Below are 19667 nucleotides of genomic sequence, written 5' to 3'. Positions count from 1 at the left end.
ACCCTCTGCGCGGCTTCACCTGGGGCCCCCAAATCCTGGTTCCTTGGGCCCCCCTATCTTCCCTCCCGAGCACTTAGAGACACCCGACCGCATGTCCACTTGTCTCTCCCTCCAGAGGACTGAGGCTGTCGCTCCTCTGCCGCGTCCAGGGCTTCGCACGTGCCTGGCGCGTAGTAGGTGCTCAGAAAAAAACGCCGAGTGACTGAGGGGACCAGCCCTGGTCCGCAGTCTAGCCACACCCAGCGGCTCGCAGCCCTGACCTTGCTGCGCTCCCGGGCACCGCTGGGCCTTTGCACCTATGAGTCCTGGTGCAGGAATACCCCATATGCCTACCACCGCCCTACAATTCAAACAGCCTCCGTGACCCCAGGCTGACCGAGCGCACCCCCCGCTCCTTTCTGTGCCGCAGCCCTGGCCCCAGGCAGCATTCCTTGTAGAGGAGGCTGTACCCCCACCAGCCGCCAGCTACTGATCTGGTTCGTCAACCCCGGCCTGGCCCAGGGGAGGTACACAGCAGGTGCCCCAAAAGGAAAAAAACCCACAAGGCTCTTGAGTCTCTCAATTTGTCACAAATCACGTCATGTTTGAGAAACTGTCAAAAAACGGAGCTTCTGTGATAAATGTGTTTTTTAAGGAGAAATGCCGTGCACTGCTGAAGCGAGTTCTGTGTGTCAGCTGAGCGGGCACGACATTTGCACATTTATCGAGCACTTGCTGTGTACCAACACAGCCGGGGGCACTGTCCCCAGAGCCTCTGTCCCCAGAGCTCAGTTGGTTATGGAGGATGCTGGAGGTCTGGGGCGGCGGGAGATGGCGCGGGCACCTGGCACGCGGCAGCTTAGGGGTGAGTGGGCGGGTGGGTGAGCGACCGCGCGCGCACGCCCGGAGCCCTCGCACCTGGATGTAGACATCCACCAGCTCGTTCTGCTGGAGGATGTAGTAGATCTTCCCCGCCTGCAGCCAGGCGTGCGCCTCCTTGTCCTTCTTCTGCAGGTCGATGAATATCCCCAGACTGCGCTTGGTGTAGTCCAGCGCGGATTTGTAGGCCCTGGAATTAGAGGTGGGCGGTCAGAACAGGTCTCCCGGGCCAGCCGCCCATGTGGATTGGACGGGGCTCTCCCCGGGGCCGTCTGGTGACCATGGACCTGAAACGTCAGGAGCAGGAAAAGAGCCTGCCCTTCCCAGGCTGCTGGGAGATCCGGGATGAACGTACAGCAACTCGTCCAGCAAAGATGAAGGAGGCCCTTGGGACGGAAGCAGGCACCACAAGGCAGGAGGAGCGTACCGTTCGTCTGCCTCGCTTCCCCAAACACAGGCCCGTGTCACTTCCAGACGCAGCAGGGATTGTGGCCACTGGGCAGAAATTTAGAGATCGTCCAGGCTACTGGCTATCACACCAAGGGAAGATCGGAACCACCCAGGGGGGCTGTTCAGACACAGATCGCCGGGCTCTGCTCCCAGAGCTGCTGACTCAGGAAGTCTGGAGTGGGGCCTGGGAATGTGCATTTCCAACCAGCGCCCCAGCAAGGTGGAGGCTGCTGATCCGGGGTCCCCACTTTGTGGAGCATCGATCTAGGTCGCTGGCCCATTGGCCCTGCTGTGAAACGGAGGCCCGAGGATGAGAGGCGGAGGCCAGGACGGGCACACCTGAGTCCCGGGGAACCTGGCTCCTTCCCTGCCCTCGGGGAGCCCCCACGCTGCCGGGGGTGTTGTGAGACTACCAGCCTGCAGGCTGTGTGGTCCAGCCATGTGCCACCCACCCCCAGTCAGGATGCTCTGGGTGGGCTTCTTCACATGTGGTTCTGAAATCCTGTCCCAGGGAAGCAGCTGTCTCCAGTGGATGAGAAGCCTCTGGGCACACGTGGCTGCTGTTCTCACATCTGAGGGGACAGACGAGGACCAGACTACCTCGCCCAGAGCTGGGCCAGCGAGAAAAGACTCAGGGCAGAGCGGGGTCAGCTTCCAGAAGCCACCACGGCAGGAAGAAAGGTCCAGAAACACATGCTCTGCCTCCCTTGGGGATGAGACCAGGCCTGCTGGCCCAGAGCCCGTCTGACCCTAAGGGATGAAATGGCCCTTGAGGAGGGGCTGTCCTAGGATGGTGGTCCAGCATCCTCACCACCCTGCCCGCCCCCAGGGCCAGCCCTCACCTCTCGGTGCCCAGGGCCAGGTAGAGCTGGCTGATGGCCTCCAGGAGCTGCCCCTCCAGCACCTTGTCGGCCACCCTGCGGGCCAGCGAAAGCTGGAACTCGTGGTAGACGACACACTGGGCCTCACTGGGCATGACTGTGCTGTAGAAGTGACACAGCCGCTGGACGGCGTGCAGCTGGCCTGGGCGGGAGACAAAAGGAAAAGGCTCCCATCATGCATCACAGCAACGTTTGCAGGGTCAAAGTCCCCTGCTGGGTGCCCGCCTCTGTGCGCTGGGGTCATTGCACATGCAGACAGGCTGAGTGTCCTGCTCAAGGTCACACAGCCGGCGAGCATCTCGAGACAGGGCCGGGCCAGGCACGTCACAGGGGCTCGAGGGACAGCACCGACCACTTTTATAACCCTCAGGCTGGGCCGTCCTGGCCGGGCTCTCCCACCGCGCCAGGGTGCTGTTTCTGCTTCACAGAGCTCCTCCCAGCCCAACAGGGGCTGCCCTCACACTGAGCGGACAAGGCAGGGATCACCGGCACCCCCTGTGGCAGAGCGGCAAGCTGAGTTCAAAGCTGGGGCACACGGCATGCGGGGCAGAAGGGATTCAAATCCAGCTCCGCTATTCCACAGCCGATCCTCCTTCATGAAGCCGGGCTCCAAGCCCTCAGCCGTACTTGCCTCTCCTAAAACCAGAGGGTTGGGAACCATTGGGAGCTTCCACTCTTAAAAATAACCCGGGGATGAACAAGGCAAGAGAAGACTTGAACGACACGGCGAACCAACCAGACCTAACAGACCACAGAACAGGTCCCCAGCAACAGCAGAACACGTGTTCTTCACGTGCCCACGAACATTCTCCAGGACGGACCAGAGGCTGGATCACAGAACTATTCTCTGTAAACGTAAAAGGATTGAAATCATGCGAAGCGCGTTCTCCAGGTGTGACGGAATGAAATCAGGAATCAGTAACAGAAGGAAGTTTGGGAAATTCACAGACCTGTACACATGGGCAGCATATTCCTCAATCACCAGTGGGTCAAGGAAGGAAACTAAAAGATATTGGAGATGAGTGAGCATGAAAGCACAACGTACCACAATTTAGGGGATGCGGAGAAAGCAGTGCTTAGAGGAACTGTATTACTGTAAATGCCTGTGTCAAAGAAATAGTAAAAAATTCAAATCAAAACCCTGAACTCCCCCCTGAAGAAACTAGAAAAAGAAAAGTTAATTAGACCCAAAGCAAGCAAAAGGAAGGAAAAATAAAAGTTCAAGTGGAAATGATAAAATGATAGAGAATAGAAAGATAGAGAAAATCAATGAAACCCAGGGATGGTTCTTTGAAAAGATTAACAAAATTGACAAATCTTTAGCTGGACTGACCGAGAAAAAAAAGAAAGAAGATGAAAATCACTAAAACCAGGAGTGAAAAAGGGGACATTACTTCCGATCTCACGGAAGTAAAGGGCATGCTATGAACAGCTGTATGCCAACGAATTAGGGAACCAGGATGGAACGGACAAATCCTAGGAAGACACAAACTACTGAAAGGGGCTAAAAAAGGAACCAGACCACGCACGGAGTGACCCTGGGGTGTCACCCTAGCCCTTAGTCTCCTCACTGTTCAATACGGGGGAGGAGCAAACAACATGACCCTCTGGGTCCCCCAGCTCTGCATTTCCAAGTCTGAGTCCCCAGGGCCCGGGTTTGGGGAGGTGGGTCAAAGGAGGTTTCTGATAGGCACACGGGGGGGCCACGTTCCACGGCCAAGCACCACCAGGACCTGCCTGAGGGCACGGGGAGGGTCAGGGACCCAGCTCTTGGTTCCTTCTGGAGGTCCAGAGGGACCCCTTCCAGCCTCAGTGAGTGGTCTACATCCCTCAGTAGCTCCCCAGCACTCTCAGGAAAAACACCAAACCACAGTCTGGGCTCCTGGGCCCCTGCCTAGCTTCCCACCTGAGGTTCTCACCACACCCCCACCTGACCCTCTCACTCCAAACTCTGCACCTCCCTGTGTGGCCCAGCTCACTCACCCCAGGGCCTTTGCACTGGCTGCTCCTTCTGCCAGACCCCCATCCCGTGCTTGGCGAAAGCCTCCTCCTCCCTCAAGTCCCAGACTGATCAGACTGCCCCGACCTACGAGCTGAACTGATCAGACTGCCCCGACCTACGAGCTGAAGCCTGGCCCCCATGTTTAAGCTGAGCTCCTGCTTTTGTGGCTCTTGTGACCCAGGCATCTGTCTCCCACGCTTGGCTGCCAGCCCCCAGTGAGGACCGCTCGGGTCCCTTTGCAGGTGGAGCCCCGCACAGAGCCTGGAGTATTCACACAAGTCGCTGTTGGATGAAGCAACTGTCCTGCACCCTCTGTGCAGGGGAGACGCCAGGGCTGCAGGGAGATGCCAGCACCAGCTAAAGCACCCAGCATTCAAGGCCCAGGGGGCTCCTCGGCACGGCTGCCCCCCCCCCCCCCCGGCCTGGGCTACGTCCAGGGTCACCACCGCCCATTTGCCGGAGATGGCCAGGATTCCCGGCCTCGGGACTTTCAATGTACAAAGCAGGACGGTCCCAGGCAAACCGGGATGAGTCGTTTGCCCTGGTGACATCGACCCGGCGTGGGACACCCTCAAGGCGTCTGCAAACGTCTGCTGGTTTCCAGCACTCGGCATTGTCAGTGCAAAAACAACCGCTCGCCTCTGAATCGCAAACCCCAGGTGTGTTCTGAACAGAGGTGGAAAGGAAACGTGTTTTCTTTCTTTCCAGGAAGCCAGTGTGGCCCACACTTACTCTCCAAATGGCCCGTCTCCACGGCAACCAGAAAGGCCCACTCGTAGTAGCACTTGCCCTGCCGGGTGAGGGCCCTGCGGGTGCACAGGTGACCCAGCCGCAGGAGCACCTGGGTGAAGTCTGGGCCGCACTCTCCGCTGGGCAGCCGCGAGAAGAGCTTCACGGCCTCCAGGAAGTAGTGCTGGGCCAGCCTGCCGGCGCCGGTCTGCAGACACAGGGTCCCGAAGTTGGCCAGGACCACCGCCTTGTTCCGCTGGCGACCCAGGCGCCTGGCAACCCGCAGGGCGCGGTAGTAGCCCTCGGCCGCCTGCTGGGTCCTGCCCATCCTCTTCAGGGCGATAGCCGCCATGTTGGCGATCACGCCCTCCTGGTCCAGGGCGGCCACCGCCGCCTCCAGGACGGACTCCAAGATGTCCAGGGCTGCCGGGATCTGCCTGTGAAGCACGTGCAACCAGGCGAGGGCCACCAGGCGGTCCACGACCGTGCGGCCGCCAATCTGGGCGTCCGTCTCCGCGGCCCGCGTCATGAAGGCGATGGCCCTGCCCTGTCGCCCGTGCTGGCTGTGCAGCCGGGCCAGGCTGGCGTAGATGGGGCCGCGCAGCACCCGCCCCGCGCCCGAGGCCGGGGAGGCCAGGGCCTGCAGGAGGTAGGGGGCGAGCTGGGCGGGGAGGCGGGGGAGCTGGGGGCTGCCCCGCAGGACCAGGGCCGCGCTCCGGAGCGCGCTGTCCAGCGAGCCCCGCGCCCGCCGCGAGGCCACCTTGACGCAGCTCAGCGCCAGGTGCGGGAGGCACTTGCGGCTGTAGACGTCCGCCAGCAGCAGGTAGCAGTCGACGGGCCACGAGGCGCCCGGAGCCCCCGAGGCCCCGTGCAGCTGCAGCAGCCTCTCCAGGAAGGGCAGGGCCTCCTCGGGCCGCTTGCCGCGGGCGTGGTGCTCGGCCAGCAGGAAGCAGGCCCGGGCCTCGGCCTGCGGGCTGCGGGCGCCGATAGCCCTCCGCAGGCCCAGCTGCAGGAGCCCCGACTCGGCCTCGGAGCCGCCGACGTGGCCGGGCGTCCCCAGGAGCAGGGCCAAGGCCTTGGGCACCACCTGCGCGCACTTCTCCCTGTTCTTCTGCCGCAGGTGGACGGCGGCCAGGCTGGTGTACACGGCCGCCACCAGGACGAGGTCCCCGAAGCGGCCCCCCAGCGCCCCCAGGGCTTCCTCGAAGTACACGCGGGCCTGGGACAGCTTCAGCCGCCGGACGCACAGCCGCCCCAGCAGGAAGCAGAGCCTGGCCAGGGCCATGGGCAGCCCGGCCTTCTTGGCCACCCCCCGGGCCTCAGCCAGAAGCCGGGCCAGCTCCTCATCGTCGGTGAAGCCGCCAAACACGCCGCTCAGCCCGGGCGGGGAGAGGTCGTACAGGCCCTGGAAGCCGGCCTCGAAGCCGGGCTTATCCAGGAACTGCAGCAGGGAGCCCAGGGCCTCCGGGTCAGCCCGGGCATCCCCGGCGTCCAGGCGGAAGGAGAGGTCCTTGGTGTCCGGCGAGCTCGCACCACCGGATGCCCCGTGGACGCCCGGGGACGTTGGCTCCTTGGGGCAGCCCCGGCAGGACTTGGCGTCTGGCGAGCTCGCACCACTGGACGCCCCGTGGATGCCCGGGGACGTTGGCTCCTTGGGGCAGCCCCGGCAGGACTTGGCGTCTGGTGAGCTCGCACCACTGGACGCCCCGTGGACGCCCGGGGACGTTGGCTCCTTGGGGCAGCCCCGGCAGGACTTGGCGTCTGGCGAGCTCACACCACTGGACGCCCCGTGGACGCCCGGGGACGTTGGCTCCTTGGGGCAGCCCCGGCAGGACTTGCATCGTTCTAGGACATTCTTCACCATCTGCAGGGTCTCACGTGGCTCTGGGTGCAGGCAAGGCGGGGGCATCTCTGCAAGTGACCAGAATGCCCACGTGGGTTAGAGTGTGGCCTGAGTCCAGGCTGGGCCAGGGCGCGTCCCTCCCCGAGCCGCAGGGTCCCTGTCACCTCTCCCACGGGGCTGCCCTGAGCGTCTGAGATTTCTGCGGATTGTGGAGCGCAGAGCTGGGCGCAGTGCGGGGCCGCAGTAGGAGTGACTGCTGGGGGGACACAGAGCAGGTTGGCCAAGCTTTTATCGAGGGATGCTCCTCGCCTCTGCCCTTCCCTCTCAGCCAGGTGAGGAGCCCCCGTGAAATCAATCAGTAGCCAATCAGCCCTGCTGGCCAGCGTGAGCTCAAAAGCACCCACAGAACCGACAGTGGCCTGTGTGTCCATCTGCCCGGCTGTAGCCTGGGGGTCATTATGACAGGAAACACCGGGAATGGCTCCCAGAGCCCGGGGCTCCCCCTTCATCTTGGCTGGTTTGGGAATCTGAGGCTCACGGTCACTAAAGGGTTAAAGAGGAGTGCCAGAGAGCCTGGGGACAAGGAGGTGCCCACAGCTGCCCGCCAAGGGACTGTTGGCCTTGGATGGACTCAGCGCCCGGAGGCATGTCCAGCCTCGAGGAGCAAACACGCTACATTTCCTGTTGCAAAAACATGGGCTTTGAAGGGGAATTTGTTTGGAAGGAAAGAACCAGGCTCTAAAGACTCTTCTGTTTCGAGTTCACTTGTAGAAAAATATGTTCAGAACTGTCTGTTAGTCTGTAAAGCCTAAGAATTTAAAACATTAAGTACGGTTGAGCGGCAAATGTGCGACGTGACCGTGTACTCGATTAGCTAAGAAACACCTGCACCCAGTGGCGGCAAGTGGGCTCCCCAGGGCATCTTCCCACGTTATCCCGGTTATCCTGTCCCCGACAGCTGAGATCCTCCCCGAAGAGAAGCCTGCAGAGGGTCTGGGGAGGAGGGAGGGCCCTGGCATCGCCCTGGGGCCCCGGGGGCTGGCTTCCGGGCCTCTTCAACCACATCCCACAGTGGTCCGTCCGTGTTTGTGCTTAGATGGTGCCCATCCCCAGGGAATCTCAGAGGGTCCTTGGCACCTGTGTCCCCAGGCTCTCCCTGCCTCCGACCCCCTACTGTGGGGAGGGGGAGTGTGGAGGGAGAAGGAGGGGGTCTCCCCGAACCAGCCCCCCACAGGAAAGAGCAGATCCTCAAGGGACTTTTCCAACGTAAGCCTCCAAATTCAGCAAGCTCCACACCCCCTTCACCCCTCCAAGCAGGGCGCGGGGCAAACTTCAGCTGCTCTAGGTTGCCTGAAAGGAGCCCAGAATGAGGCATGAGCTCAGACAATGGCGGGGACGGTCCGTCTTTGCTGGGGACAGTGCAGGGGGACCCAGCATGGGCTTGGCCGTGGAGAGGTCACCCTCCCTACACAGGCACAGTGCAGGGGGGCTGGCACGTTTGTTGGGGACCTGCTGCGGCAGTGGAGGGGAGCCTCGCCTCCACCTCACCCGACGTCCCCCCTCCAGCCCTCCCCCACGGAGGAGTAAGGTCCATGGCCAGCACCCATCCAAGCCCAGCTCTGCCCCCTCTGTCTGGCATCACCCCACGGCCCAGCCCCGTGACCGGAGGGACCCCAGGCCGTGTGGGAAGAACGTACCATGTTCTTCCTGTTGCTGCATCTCAGCTTCTTCTGTGTCTGAAAAGGGAGAGAAGGAAAGCATCACCGTCCGGCCAGCACCCTGTGTGTCCAGGGCCAAGTCGGGGCGGGGCGGGGGGGGTGCGCACCAGAATCGTAACGTCCCTGACACCAGCTCCCTGAGGGGAAACGGACTGGGCCGGGGGTGGGGTGGGGCACTGGCCGAGGAGCCATATCTTCTAGGACGTGTCCCCGCCCTAGGCCTCCCCTGCAGGACTCCATCCTCCCTGAGAGGCTGACGACTTCTGCAGCTCCCGCTCTGGGAACAGGGGACACGCTCCCCACTGATCCCGTCAGCTCTCCCACGGGCAGGGCGGCAGATCTGGGATTGAACCCCTCCTCTCCCACTGCCAGCGCCTCAGTTCCCACCTCCTGAAAATGGGCTGGCGCTAATTGCCCACGGCGTTGCCATAGAAACCAAAGGAGAAAAAGAGCTGCAAAGACACATGGGAAGTGTGACGTGCTGCCAACTACGGAGCACCCGGCAGAGAGGATCCCACAACACCCCGCAAACGAGGGTCCCAGCGCGGCCTCCGCAGAAAGAGAAGAAATCGTGGGCCAGGCTGGCTTAAGCCTGATACGCCAAGGTCAAATTTAAGTATGCCTGTTTAGGAAGAAAAACTGATTTGTGGGATCTCGAAAGTTTAAATCTAATATTGGCAGGAAAAGCCTTATAACATGTGTCAGCAAGCAGGCAGAAAAGATGTGTGTGTGCATGTGACATATGTGTGGATGTGTGTACATAGGTACACGTATGTGTACATATGTGTGTATTCACGAGTGTGTGCATATGTATATGTACATGGTGGGTATGTGGGTGTACGTGTATGGCTCTGAGTGTGTCTGTATGTATTCATCTGAGTGTGTGTGCATGTGTGTGCATATATCTGTGTGGGTGTGTACACATGCGAGCATTTATCTCCATCCAGAGGGGTGAAGGAATGAGCTGTAACGTTACGTCCCCACGACCCGTGGGAGCTGGGGGTAAGTTTGCTCCAGCACCGTCCCCTCTGCTGCATTTCCTTTCGCTGTGGCTGCTGACACGCTTCCTTCATCTACGATTTGCACTGCAGCCCGGGGCCCGCACGCTGGCCCTGCCCCAGTGCAGCAGGGGGCCTTAGCCGGGCACCTGGAGTTAGCGGAGGAAAGGCTTCGCTGAGGCCCATCCTCGGGCAGCTGGGAGGCTCGGGCCCGCTTTCCTGCATCTCCCGGCCCCTCACCCTGGCTCCTCTGTGTCTGGCCCGGCATGTCCCCACCTACCAGGAAGGCAGTGACAGCAACTGGCTGGTCACCTTTAAGAGCCCAGGGGCTGGCATTCATTACTGTGGCGTGACGGAGGAAGCAGAACATTCCCGAAGGGAAGCGGGGTGGGTGCCGCTGTGAACAGTGGGTGAAGCAGGTCCATCCAAAGCTCTGCTGAATGGACAGTCCAAACTCAGAGCCCGGTGCCGACCGAATAGGGCTGATGGGGTCTCAGCCACGGGACAGCTCTGCACCCTTCGTGGTCTTTCCAGAAGTCTGCCCCGAGAAAACTATCCTAAATCATGGGCTGTAGGGTGTAACCAGCGGCGGGTCCTGAGAGGGGCCCGCAGTCATCCCGAGGGGGGTGGGAAGAGCGCCCCCCAACACCCCACACACCTACCCAAGCTGTACACAGTGCAGACGTCCGTGCTGGACGTCCTCCTGAGTAGCTGCCTGGCATCCTCCTCAGAAAAGCGTCCTTCGCTGCTGAAGAAAGACCTTTCCTCTTCATTGAGAAAAATCACATTTTCCAAGCTGGAAAAAATAAAGTGCATTTAGATTGCACGTTTCCAAGATCTCACACAAAGACCCTTTTCCACTCCCTCACTTGACAGATGGTCCCTGCATACCTATCCTGTGCCCAGCGGTGAAGACACCAAGATAGAAACAAAATAGATCCTGCCCTTAAGGTTGCTTTGTCTGGCCAGAGGCAGACGCCCAGGAGTGGGAAATGCCATGACAGATGCAGCTGGTCACAGCATCCTGGGAAGGTGAGCTCCTGGGCAGCCTTCAAAGCCCCACCTTAAATGCCCCTTCCCCTGCAAGGCCGGCCATGACAGCTGCAGGCAGACTCAATTCCTCCACACTGTAAGCTCCACACAGAGCCTCACACAACACGAGCTCAGGGCACGTGTGTGCTCCGAAAACTCAGGGAGAGGAAAACAGGAAGGAGACAGGGAGGGGGAGGCAACTTCTGCTTACAGGGCTAAATTACCAGCAAAATATGAAACTTTCACACGTACTTTGGAACTTAGAGGGAGCTCTTTTGAGAAGTTAAAGAAAACCTTAGGGTAGATTGCAGGACATTCGATAAAATAGGCCTGTATTCCTCAAAAGTGTCGGTGTCCTAAAGGACAAAGAGAACAGGGAACTGTCTCAGATCAAGGAAATGAGACTAAAGAGACAGACAGGTGCTCACATGGGGTCTGGAATTTTCTTTGGCTATAGAGGGAATTACCGGAAAATGTGGTAAAATCTAAGGTCTGCAGAAACAGGATTCTATCAACGTTAACTTCCTGATTTTGGTCACGCAAATGATGTCCTGATTTCTGGAAACACATATCACATTATTTAGGGGTAAAGGGACATTGTGTTTGCAACTGACTCCCATAGAAAAAAAAAAAAGAGGAGAAAGTAAACATCATAACATGTCAACATTTGGGCAACCTGGGTGAAGGACATCCAGGAATTTTATGCCCTTTTTGTATCTTTTCCCTAAGTCTGAAATTATGTCAAAATAAAGTTAAAAGAAATGAATAGCTACCAGAATGCTCATTACACAGAAGATAAAAGACCCAGATCTGGAATAGGAAAGATGTTTGGTAAACATCTGTTGAGTGAATGAGGGAAGCTGTTAGGGCTTCTCCAGCTGTAAACAGGACCAATGGCACTGGGCCCCGTCACCCTTCTGGGTTAAGGGAGGGCAAAACAGACTGGCTCATTCCCACAGCAATTGCAGCTCAGCCCGTCAGCAAGCTCAGGACAGGTTTAAGTCACATGGAGCCCAGACGTCTGTTGAGCCGTTGTGGTCTCCCCAGAGATGATGACCAAGGGTGCCTAAGGAGTGTTCCACAAAACAACAGCTAATAGTGTTGTCTGGGGCTTCCCTGGTGGCGCAGTGGTTGAGAGTCCGCCTGCCGATGCAGGGGACACGGGTTCGTGCCCCGGTCCGGGAAGATCCCACATGCCGCGGAGCGGCTGGGCCCGTGAGCCATGGCCGCTGAGCCTGCACGTCTGGAGCCTGTGCTCCACAATGGGAGAAGCCACAACAGTGAGAGGCCCGCGTACCGCAAAAAAAAAAAAGTAGTGTTGTCTGGAGGTCAAGTGTGAAGAACGCGTTTCAACAGGAAAAAGAAAAGTTTCAGACTCTGGGTGCCTTCCTTGTGCTGGGAATCCCCGTGGACCAGCAGCCAGGGCGTGTGGAAAGCACACCGTCACTGATGAAGTTTGAGATGGAGCCCTGGGGGAACACACTTTGGGAAACTTGGGTCTAGCTGCTGCTCTGGGCATCCGAGCCCAGCCCAGCTTCAAACAGTTTCTGATGAACAGGAGGCCATGGAGCAGACAGACACTTGAATTAGGAAACAGAGGGACTGGTGCGACAGGTCATGAAGCCAGAGTGGCCTCTGAGACTTGGTTTGGGAGGCGTTGGTCTGTCTCAGGTGTCAGACAAGAATGAGACGGTGTGTACGTCAGGGCTAGTGGGGCGCCGAGGACGAGCATCTCACAGTGCGTCCGAGGGGCAGACGCTGACCCAGTGAAGGGTCCTTTCTCTACACTGACCCCTGGGCTGAGGTCTTAACCACAAAAGGTCAAGAGCACAGCTGTGCCGGCTGACCACTCTCTCAAGGCCCCCCTGCTGCTGCCCAGGGCCAGGCAGTGGGGACTTGGAGGTGACCAGACAGTCCTGGCTCAGAATCCCCTGGATGGGGGTGGGGAGGTAACACGGGGAGTAGAGCACAGCCAGGAAGGGTGCGCCCAGGGATGAGCCATTGGAGGTGAGACTGGGGGCCATGGAGAGCCCCCAGGAAAACGGGATGGTCGGGGTGGAGGGGACATCTCACGTAGAGGGAGGCGCATAACCCAGAATCGTTCTAGAAGGGGTGAGCCAACCCGCACGCTGGCCTCAGGGTGACACAATGGTGAGTGGTGGCCTTCGAAACTGGGGGTGACCAGGGCCTGGGTTGCAAGAGGCCTTGAAAGACAGGCCCAAAGCTTCGAAGGGGTTTATGAAGGGGAATGGCAGGGTGTACTGGCTTGAATAACGTCCCCCCCAAACCCATGTTCCCCTGGACCCTCAGAAGGCAACCTTATTTGGAAATAATAGGGTCTTTTCAAACGTGACCAAGTCAAGGCTCCTGGTATGAGGAGATGGTCCTGGGTTATCCGGATGGTCCCTAAATCCAACAACTGGTGCCCTTACAAGAGACAGACGAGAGGACAGACAGGGAGGAAGCCACGCGAACAGAGGCAGGGGTTGGGGTGATGCGGCCACGAGGACCGCCTGAAGCCACAGGAGCTGGAAGAGGTGGGAAGTCCCCTCCCGAGGAGCCCCCAGCGGGAGCTCGGCCCTGGCCACACCATGATTTGGACGTCCGGCCTCCAGTCTGTTGTTTTAAGTCCCCAGTCTGTGGTGCTGTCCCCGCAGCCCCAGGACACCTGTGCACGTGGACACCTTTGTATTTCAGGGACCAAACCTGGCAGCACTTGGAGGAAGGGCAGGAGGGGTCCAGACAGGAAGCTGAAGCCATGCCCTGGGGACAGTGGGGTGGCCCTGGGCTAGGCCCAGCCCCGGGGACGGAGGTGGGAGTGACGACCAGGAAGAGGGGCTAGGGAGGGGCAGGAGGTGCCGTCCAGGACACTGCGGGTCTGCCACCTGGGAAGCAGGTGGACGGGGTAGGCTTCCCACGGGGGGGAGGGGTGGAGTCAGAAGGGGGCGAGGCCTCAGCCACTCACTCAGACGCTTGGCCCTTCGCGCTGATGAGGCTCGTCTGCACAAAGGCGACCTGGCCGGAGGCCGCGTGCCGGCCCAGGCACCAGGGCAGGCCGGGCACCTGGGCGCCCAGGATCTCGATGTGGTCACCGCTTCGGAAGGTCATCTCTTCGGGCCCTGAGCCCTGGCAGTCCGCCACGGCCGAGGCCAGGCCCACAGCTGCAGGAAGGAGGCCACACGGTCAGTGCTGGGGGGTATAGGGACGGGCGGCCCTCGGCCGCAGGGGTGGTGTCCTGGCCAGGGAACATGCCGTCCTGCTGAGGAACTGGCTTAGCACCTGGCCAGGGTGCGGGGCTGCCGCACACGAGGGGCTGGACATCCATGCGGTACCTGAAGCGGGGCCTCTTTATCCCCACGCTGAGGAGAAGAAACTGAGGCTGGGGATGTCGATTAACTCGGCCCAGGGCTGTCGGCCTCCAAGGCCAGGGCCCACCCAGGGCAAATTCAGCTGTAAGTGTCCTCCCACGGGGCCTTATGTCCACTTAACAGGTGCACAGGCCACCCAGACACCAAGCAGCCTGGGGCAGAGCCAGTGCACTGGACCAGGGACCCAGGCCGTCTTTTCTAAACAAGACCCCTGCCTCTCGCTCCTCCATTTGCACACGTGGCGAATTCAGCCGGGGCCCTGCCCACCCCACCTCCACCGTCTGAGGGCCCTCCGAGGTGTCTGACCCAGTGCCAGAAAGAGAGCAGAAGTTGCAGAAGTGCTGGTCAAATAGGGTGTGGAAGTTACTCTCTAGAGGTGGGGTGCCCAGGGACCCCGGCCTGGCCTCCCCATGTGCTGTGTGAGTTTGGACCAGCCAGTGGACCTCTCTGAGCCTCTGTTATTGCCTCAGGAACTGGAGGGGATTCTAGCTGCCTCTTCTGCCTTGGGGAGGATTCAGGGTGGGCGCAGAAGCTTCGGTGCCCGCCCTTCCTCACCCACCTCTTCCCCAGGGGAGGAGGGCCAGTGGAAATACTTACCCATCCGCTGGACGTCTGGCGTCACAGGTCCGCCCATGGAGTCGTTGATGGGGTCCCAGGGGACCCTAAGAGCCCACCTGGAGTGGGATGAGAGAGGATTTTAGGTTTAGGGCAGATTGAAACTGTGTGTAGGCTGGACAGGTCAACGGCCCCCAGGGACCCGAGCGAAATCCACCACCTGCCCCCACTGCACGTGTGCGCGCACACACACACGCCCAGGTGCGCGGCCTTCAGCTCCAGCCATGCCCCACGGCCCCCAGCCCAGGTGTCTCCTGCCGTCCCTCACGCTGGCATCCTCGGGGACCTCCCTCCATCACCCCGGGAGAGAAACTCAGCCACAGACTGTCATTTCATAGACAGTGAACATGAGGAGATGCAGTTTCTCTCTTTGCTTTGGCCGCCAGGAAGCTCAAGCCAAGTTTACGCCCCACGTTCAGCACACGAGCATGAACTTGCGTGTTACCTGTCCCTGCCTTCCCCAGGCCGTCCCTGCCTTGGTTCTTATCTGCACACATCCCTGCGTGCTCCCTTGCTATGAGCACAGGCTATGTAGCTCCCGCAACAGCTTTCCAGAACAAGCTAGAGCAGGAAGCCAGAGCCCCATGTCGTACACTCCCAGGCCATCCCATCCCAGGACAGCGCTGCTGGGAGGTGTCGCTGTCCTGCTGTGCAGGTGGCAGCCCCGAGGCCCAGAGACCTGGACTGGCTTAGCTGAAGCCACGCACTGAAAATAGCAGAAGGGGTCGTGGCCAGGTCTGCCTCGGGCTCACACCGGTTCCCGTCTACCCGCCTTGGCCTACGGTTGGACCCGGGCCTGGGGGAGTCTCCGGGAGGCCGGACAACACGCTGGACCCACAGGAAGCAGAGAAACAAAGGTCGGTACCTACTGATGGAACGGAATCAAGGGCTCCGCGGCTGTCCGCTCCTCTGAGGATGTGTTGTGGCTGGGGGCCAAAGAGTCCACTGGCAGGGCCGCCTCTGCCCGGGGAAACCCCGAAGCCTGCCCGAGGGGCTGGAGGCCGTTCATCACTTTCACATGGTGGTCAGGACACAGCACAAAGAAAGGCCCTTCAAAGCGGCAGAGGGTGGTCATTCAGGCGGCTGGACACAGGTGCAGCTGTAGTTTGCAGGCGGGACTACCTGTTCTCCACCAGGGATACCTGCAGGGGTTCCCCCACCCCAGTTTCTGCATTCACAGAAAGACACTGGAGGCCCCAGGGGCCCAGACCTGGAGGCTGGACCTGGGCTGGAGTCCCCACTCCGCCGGGACTTGCCCGGGAGCCTGGCTCAGCCTCAGGCTCTCTGGGCCTCAGTTTCCCTGTCTGGGCTCTGAGGGGCTCGACATGTGATCGCAAGGGCCCTTCCTTCTTGGACCGCAGCGGCCTCCTCTTGTCCACTCTGTGGCTGGGGAAGGGCAGGCAGCCAATGGCCTGTTTGCTGCGGCCTCGGGGCCCAACGGTGAGGCCACCGAGGTACTGGGAGCAATAGCTCCGTCAGGAACTCGGGCTTAGGGGGGCGCTGGCCAAACCCCTTTTCTGTCATTTCTTGGGGGGGCTTTTCCTTGCCCCAAGCGCCCTCAGTCTCCGGCACCTCCAGAGCCCTTAGGCTGCCTGCGGCCCCGGGGCGTCCCCAGCCCGGCGAGGAGCTACCCAAGGTCACCATCGCCTGCGCAGCACTCACCTTCCTGGAAAAGGAGGCTCTCGTGCGTCAGCTTCAAGGCCTCCTCATCCACGTGGACTTGGATGGCCGTCTCCTGGTCTTCATCAGGCTCAAGCAGCCAGAAGGTCTGGTCCACAAGCAGGTTTTCCAGGCAGTGATGAGTGAAGCCTGGAGCAGACAGCCCTGGTTACCAGTGGGCTCCAGGCCGGCGGCAGGGAAGCCCTGATGGCTGGGTGTTGGCCGAGCCCTGCGCCGACCAAGCCCAGGGAGATGGACCACCCGGTCCTTGGGGACTCGTGGTACCGTCCACTACCTGGGCAGGCCACAGGTCAGACCATCTGGGCTGCGAGAGGACCAGCCGTGATGGTGGACAACTCATCTGCCTCCCTGTGCCCTGGGAAGTTCGGGCGGGGTCTAGTTACTTCTTCTAAGACCCTCGGTCTCCTCTTCTATGAGATGGGACGGGAGATCAAGGAGATCACGTGCGCTGCAGGCGTGGGCACAGCCCTGCTCCAGGGGCACAAGAAACGGTCACTGTGAGTCTAATTTCTCACTTCCTCAGCCCTCAGGTTCCTGAGGGAGTGCGGGAGTGGGGCAGCAAGTTTCCCCAGGAGACGCACTTCGACGGCCAAAGTCTCCCTTAGAACAGGGAATGTTTCAGAAAGAAAGCACTTGGGTTGAGGTTGAAACAGGGTTTCCTGGTCTGTGCTCGGCCAATGAGAGCTCAGCTGCCCTGGGGGCGAGTTGCGCTCAGACCCGTGTGCATCTGCGACTCCGCCCATCACAACCTCACTGAGAACAGGTGACGTCCGCAGAGGCCATCATGAACTAACTTAGTCTAAAGCCCCGACTGGTAACATAAAACGCTTGGTGTGTGACACGCGTCCCCATGACGGGGTCTGCGAGGGTCACCGCCTTACCGAGAGCGTGGTAGGTGGAAAACTTCCAGATTTCTTCAAAAGTCTTAAACGTCACCACAATCCGATCCTGGTCACTGTGGATGGACAGCAGCCTGGCCGATAGCTCCTTACGGGGAAGAAACAGAAATGAGAAACAGTCCCAGCGGCTTTGGGGCGTCTGCCCATCAGGAGGACGGAGCCACGCAGTAGAAACGTTTTGCAGAAGTGACCCTGGCGGGACTTCCCTGGTGGGGGCCAGTGGGTAAGACTCCACGTTCCCAATGCAGGGCGCACGGGTTCGATCCCTGGTCAGGGAACTAGATCCCACATGCCGCAGCTAAGAGTGCATGCTGTAACTAAGGATCCCGCAAGCTGCAATGAAGATCTCGCTCGCCGCAACTAAGACCCGGCACAGATTAATTAGTTAATTTTTTTTTAAGTGACCCTGATATGGACAGCAAGCACAGAGCTTTACAACCAAGCTGCTCCTCTCCTGCTTCTCAAGCCAGCTGTGGCTCCCCAGGGCTGTACCAAGCCCCACTCCTTCCCGGAGCTCACAGCCTCCATGCCCTGGACCTGCACCCTCTGTGGCAGGTCCAGCATCCCCTCTCCTGTCACCCATCCCATGAACACTCCTGGTGGTGCTGGGGCATTAAAAGTGACACCAGCTGACGCTGACCAAGGGGGAGAGGGTACTATTATCATCTCCATCTGGATTAAGAAATAAGGTCCCGGTTCCTTTCCGAGGTCTGACCCTGGGACAGCCGGGATTCAGCCCAGAGCCAGCAGGCACCCAGGACGGGCATCACAGGGGCAGCCCCCCTGCAGAGCACCGAGCTGGGTGCACCGTGCCCGCTGCTCGCAGGTCCTCACGGCAGCTCCGTGGCGTGATAAAGCTAAGCATCTCCCGTATGTGGCTGAGGAAGCTGCGTTCACAGAGGCCGAGGGACCTCGGCCAAGGTCAGGCCAGGCTGAGCGCAAGGTCAGGTTGTGGCCTCTCAGCCCTCAGCCCTGGGGAGGTCGCCCAGCTCAGCCTCCTCCCCCACCAACCTCCTGACACACCGTCCGTCTGTGCGAGGCCCGTCACCAACAAATCAAGCAGAGAATAAAATCAACTCACAGCCGTCCTTTTTGCTCCCTATGAAGAGACTCAAACTCCTAGCAGCGTGGGGCGTCCATGGAGAAAGGGACTGGGGCATTCAGAAAGTGGTGGCCCACGTGTGTCTGGGGCTGTGTGACCCTTGTTCCCGGAGCCAGACAGCCAGGAGAGCAGACGGGGGACAAGTCACCCCAGTGTGGCACCATCAGGTAAGGTCTGGACACCATGGACAGACCTCCTCCTACGTCCACTGCCCTCTCCTCCTCGACCCCATTCACAAGCGTGGATCCCCTGCACCTCTGCCCGCCCAGGCCCCCCGAGGAGCCAGACTCACCCCGAGAGCACGGGCTACCTCCCAGCTGTCATTCTCCAGAAGACGGAGCCGGCCCCGCAGGACCTGCTGCAGGCTGGGGTCGGGCAATCCGCTTTTCCTCTGCACGGCCAGCAGCTGCAAAGTCAGGTCTGAAAGGGGAAGATGAAGGTGGGCAGTTTCCCTGGCCCAGGCCAGTTCTGTGAGGTGCTCTCCCCTCCCTGAGGGCCCTCGCCCACAATCACGGGGACCCGGATTCACAGCCCACGTGCACTGCCTGTGAGAACTCTGCACAGGTGCTTTTCTCCCCTGAGGCCCAGTTTCTTTGGTGGTAAATGAGTTACGTGCTACCCACATCTTACAGAGATGGGAGGAAGCGGACTGTGTCACAGCCCCAGGACAGGCCAGCACAGGGCAGGCATTCAGCAAATGGTCCCAAGTCACCGTGACCTCCAGCCCCGACTGCTTCCATGCCTGGGCTCCAACGGGACATCCAAACTCCAGCAGACACCCCACGGGCATCCTAGAACTCTTCATCGCCCCCCGCACCCAAAACTGGCTTGTCCTCCTTTCTTTACCATCTCCAGAAGGACCGCCTCCCCCACCCTGCTCAGACCAACGACACCTCCTTCCCTCACACACCCCTGGCTGGTCCACAAGCGAAGCCCACTGACCCACCTGCAAAACCAGGCTGAACGCACCGTGCTCACCCCTCACCGTGGCCCCGCCCCATAGGGCCTCCTGAGCAGTGTCTGAGCCCTGGCCCTCCCTCCAGATGGTTCTCTGGTCCACAGAGGGCCAGAGGGTCCCCTCCCAGCCAGCTCTGGCTTATGGAACGCCTTGGCTCTCAGCCCTCCGGGCATTGCTGTTCCCCAGAAATTTCTGCAGCAATGGACATGTTTGCTCTCTGCACTGTCCTGCACAGAGGCCACCAGCCACATAGGGCCCTGAGCTCTTGAAATGTGGACAGTGTAATTGAGGAACTGGATTTTTAATTTTCTTTAAGTTCAATTTAAACATAAACAGCCACATGTAGCTACTGTATTAGGCAGCGCAGCCCCGGTGGTTTTGCTTCTCCTCGGGAAGAATAAAATGCGGATCCTTTCCACCTTTCCAGGCACAGCCTGGAGCAGCCTGCGCTTCACCCCGCCCCGCAGAGCCCCACCTCTCCTCCCCCTCCCTTCCAGCCTGTGGCCGCCTCTCTGATGCCCTGAGACATCGAGG

General features: G+C 60.1%; 1 protein-coding gene across 4 annotated transcripts in view; it reads right to left on the bottom strand.

The window, feature by feature from the left end:
* The window catches only part of SH3TC1 (SH3 domain and tetratricopeptide repeats 1), a 36748-nt gene that overhangs the window by 6391 nt on the left and 10690 nt on the right, over nucleotides 1–19667 (bottom strand). For 2 of the 4 annotated variants that reach the window (XM_060013034.1, XM_060013036.2), the window contains 11 exons: nucleotides 18468–18595; nucleotides 17056–17161; nucleotides 16157–16303; nucleotides 15364–15544; nucleotides 14477–14553; nucleotides 13477–13672; nucleotides 10142–10275; nucleotides 8461–8499; nucleotides 4924–6831; nucleotides 2151–2331; nucleotides 898–1048 (listed from right to left, as the gene is read on the bottom strand). In XM_060013034.1, the coding sequence (XP_059869017.1) occupies nucleotides 898–1048; nucleotides 2151–2331; nucleotides 4924–6831; nucleotides 8461–8499; nucleotides 10142–10275; nucleotides 13477–13672; nucleotides 14477–14553; nucleotides 15364–15544; nucleotides 16157–16303; nucleotides 17056–17161; nucleotides 18468–18595 (3248 nt within the window). Of the gene's footprint in view, nucleotides 1–897; nucleotides 1049–2150; nucleotides 2332–4923; nucleotides 6832–8460; nucleotides 8500–10141; nucleotides 10276–13476; nucleotides 13673–14476; nucleotides 14554–15359; nucleotides 15637–16156; nucleotides 16304–17055; nucleotides 17162–18467; nucleotides 18596–19667 lie in introns of those variants that run through there. The other 2 variants (XM_060013035.1, XM_060013037.1) reach the window with 2 other exon arrangements.

The sequence above is a fragment of the Delphinus delphis genome, chromosome 5, assembly GCF_949987515.2.
Source record: "Delphinus delphis chromosome 5, mDelDel1.2, whole genome shotgun sequence".
NCBI classification, from domain to species: Eukaryota; Metazoa; Chordata; class Mammalia; order Artiodactyla; family Delphinidae; genus Delphinus; species Delphinus delphis.
Note: the sequence above shows the minus strand (reverse complement) of the source record. Positions and strands in the feature narration are given on the sequence as shown.